Consider the following 2,309-nt stretch of genomic DNA (forward strand, 5'->3'; position numbering starts at 1 on the left):
CATCCATCCATCCATCCATCCATCCATCCATCCATCCATCCATCCATTATCTGTTACTCACTTTTTTGTTTTCGGGTCACGGGGGTCGCCGGTGCCCATGTCCAGCCATCACTGTGAGAGAGGGTACACCCTGAACAGGTCCATCACAGTCCATCACAGGGACACATACAGTAGAGACAAACGAGACAACCATTCACTCTCTCACTCACACCTAGGAACAATTTAGAGTTACCAATCAGCCTAACATTCAATTCAGTTTATTTAAATAGCACCAAGTCACAACATAAGTCATCTCAGGACACTGAACAGAAACATTCATATACATTAAAAGTAAGTTAACATTTTTTATCTGAGGAGCAGACTGCTTCGAATTTAACTCCATCACATCCAGAACTCTTATCTTAAGCAAGCATGAAGGTGACAGTGGAAAGGAAAAATTCTCCCATGAGGAAGAAACCTCCAGCAGAACCAGGATCAGGACAAGCAGCCATCTGCTTCAACCAGCTGGGTTTGAGAGGAACAGGAAGGAGGAACAGATACACAATGGCAGGTCAAGAATCACATGTTAAGATAGAAATAGTATCACATGAAAACTATTCAATTGTAACTATTCAGTTTAGTAAATGTGGACAATTTGTCATCCAGTAGTCTAAGCCTATGGCAGCATAAGCCAACCCTAATTATTTGTACAGAAATAGAGTAATGTATGAATGGGTAAATGAGGGCACAGATTGTAGTGTAAAGCGCTTTGATTATCTCAATAAGATAGAAAGGTGCTATATACAGTAAGTACAGTCCCATTTCCCATTTCCACTTAATTATAGGATTTATCAAAAACGAAAATCTTGAGTTCAGTCTTAAAACTGGACAATGTGTCAACATCATGGACAGAAACTGGAAGTTGGTTCCACAAGAGAGGAGCCTGATAACTGAAAGATCTTCCTCCCATTCTGCTTTTGGAAACTCTAGGAACCATGAGTAAACCTGCAGTTGGAGAGTGAAGTGCTCTGTTAGGAAAATATGGGACAATAAGAAATCTCATATAAGATGGACCTAGGTTGTTGAGAGCTTTGTAGGTTAGAAGTTAGATTTTTAATTCAATTCTGAATTTGACAGGGAGCCAATGGAGAGAAGCTAAAACTGGAGAAATATGATCTCTCCTACTAACTCCAGTTAAGACTCTGGCAGCAGCATTTTGGATCAACTGAAGACTTTTTAAAGCAGTAATTGGACACCTAGGTAATAAACCATTGCAATAGTCCAGTATAGACATATGCAACTATTTCTCTAGAATTTATGAGATGAATGTTAGGTTAGATATGGGTTTATAAATGCCCAGAATTCTTGAATCAAGATCAGACTTATTAAGTATAGGTTTAATTACAGCAATCTTAAAGTGCTGTGGTACATAACCATTAATTAAAGACAAATTAAGTAGATCCAAAATGTGGGTCTTAATTAGGGGAAATACCTCTTTAAACAGTCTGGTTGGGATGGGATCTAGCAGACATGTTGATGGTTTGGATGAAGCTATTATTTTTGACAATTCGGAGAACTCAACAGGACAAAAACAGTCCAAACACAAATCAGGTTTTAGTGACATTTCTAAAGTGGCCTCATCTGACAGGTAATCAGAGGTGATAGTAGGAAGGATGGTTTGAATTTTCTCCCTAATTGAAATAATTTTATTTACAAAGAATCTCATGAAGTCATCACTACTTATAGTTGTAGGGATACACTGCTCAGTAGAGATGGAACTTTTCATTAATCTATATATATAGTGCTGAACAGAAACTTGGGGTTATTTTAATTCTAATCTATTAAAGATGAATAATATAAAGTTCTAGCTTTATAGAGTTTTCTTATGTTATCAGGCTATCGCTCTAAGTTAAATAAAATTCTTCAACGTTAGTTGTGCGCCTTTTTCTTTCCATCTTTCTAAAGGCCAGTTTTAAAGTACATAACTCAGGAGCCAGTCTCCTCTGATTGATTACTGTCTTTTTCATCAGAGCAGTTTTATCAAGTGAAGTTTGCAGTGAAGTTGTAAAATTATCCACAAAATCATCTAAGTCACTGTTCTCTACTACACTACTCTGCAAGACAGTGGAAAATAACAACGGAAGTGATTCTTTAAATTTAGTTATGGCATTCTCTGATAAACACCTGCTATAATGAAATTTACTCTTAGTGGCTATCCATCCATCCATCCATCCATCCATCCATCCATCCATCCATCCATCCGTCCGTCATCCATCCATCCATCCATCCATCCATCCATCCATTCATCCATCCATCCATCCATCCATCCA

At 37.7% G+C, this 2,309-nt stretch overlaps 1 protein-coding gene across 2 annotated transcripts in view; it reads left to right on the top strand.

Moving 5' to 3' along the window:
* Positions 1-2,309, top strand: part of si:dkey-70p6.1 (uncharacterized protein LOC570575 homolog) — a 30,019-nt gene that overhangs the window by 656 nt on the left and 27,054 nt on the right. The window contains exon 2 of one of the 2 annotated variants that reach the window (XM_037683930.1): positions 106-138. The exons of the other annotated variant lie outside the window; for it this stretch is intronic. Coding sequence (XP_037539858.1) covers positions 106-138 — 33 coding nt within the window. The remainder of the gene's footprint in view (positions 1-105; positions 139-2,309) is intronic. 2 annotated transcript variants of the gene reach the window in all.

Source organism: Nematolebias whitei, chromosome 11, assembly GCF_014905685.2.
Source record: "Nematolebias whitei isolate Nwh7 chromosome 11, NemWhi1, whole genome shotgun sequence".
NCBI lineage: Eukaryota > Metazoa > Chordata > Actinopteri > Cyprinodontiformes > Rivulidae > Nematolebias > Nematolebias whitei.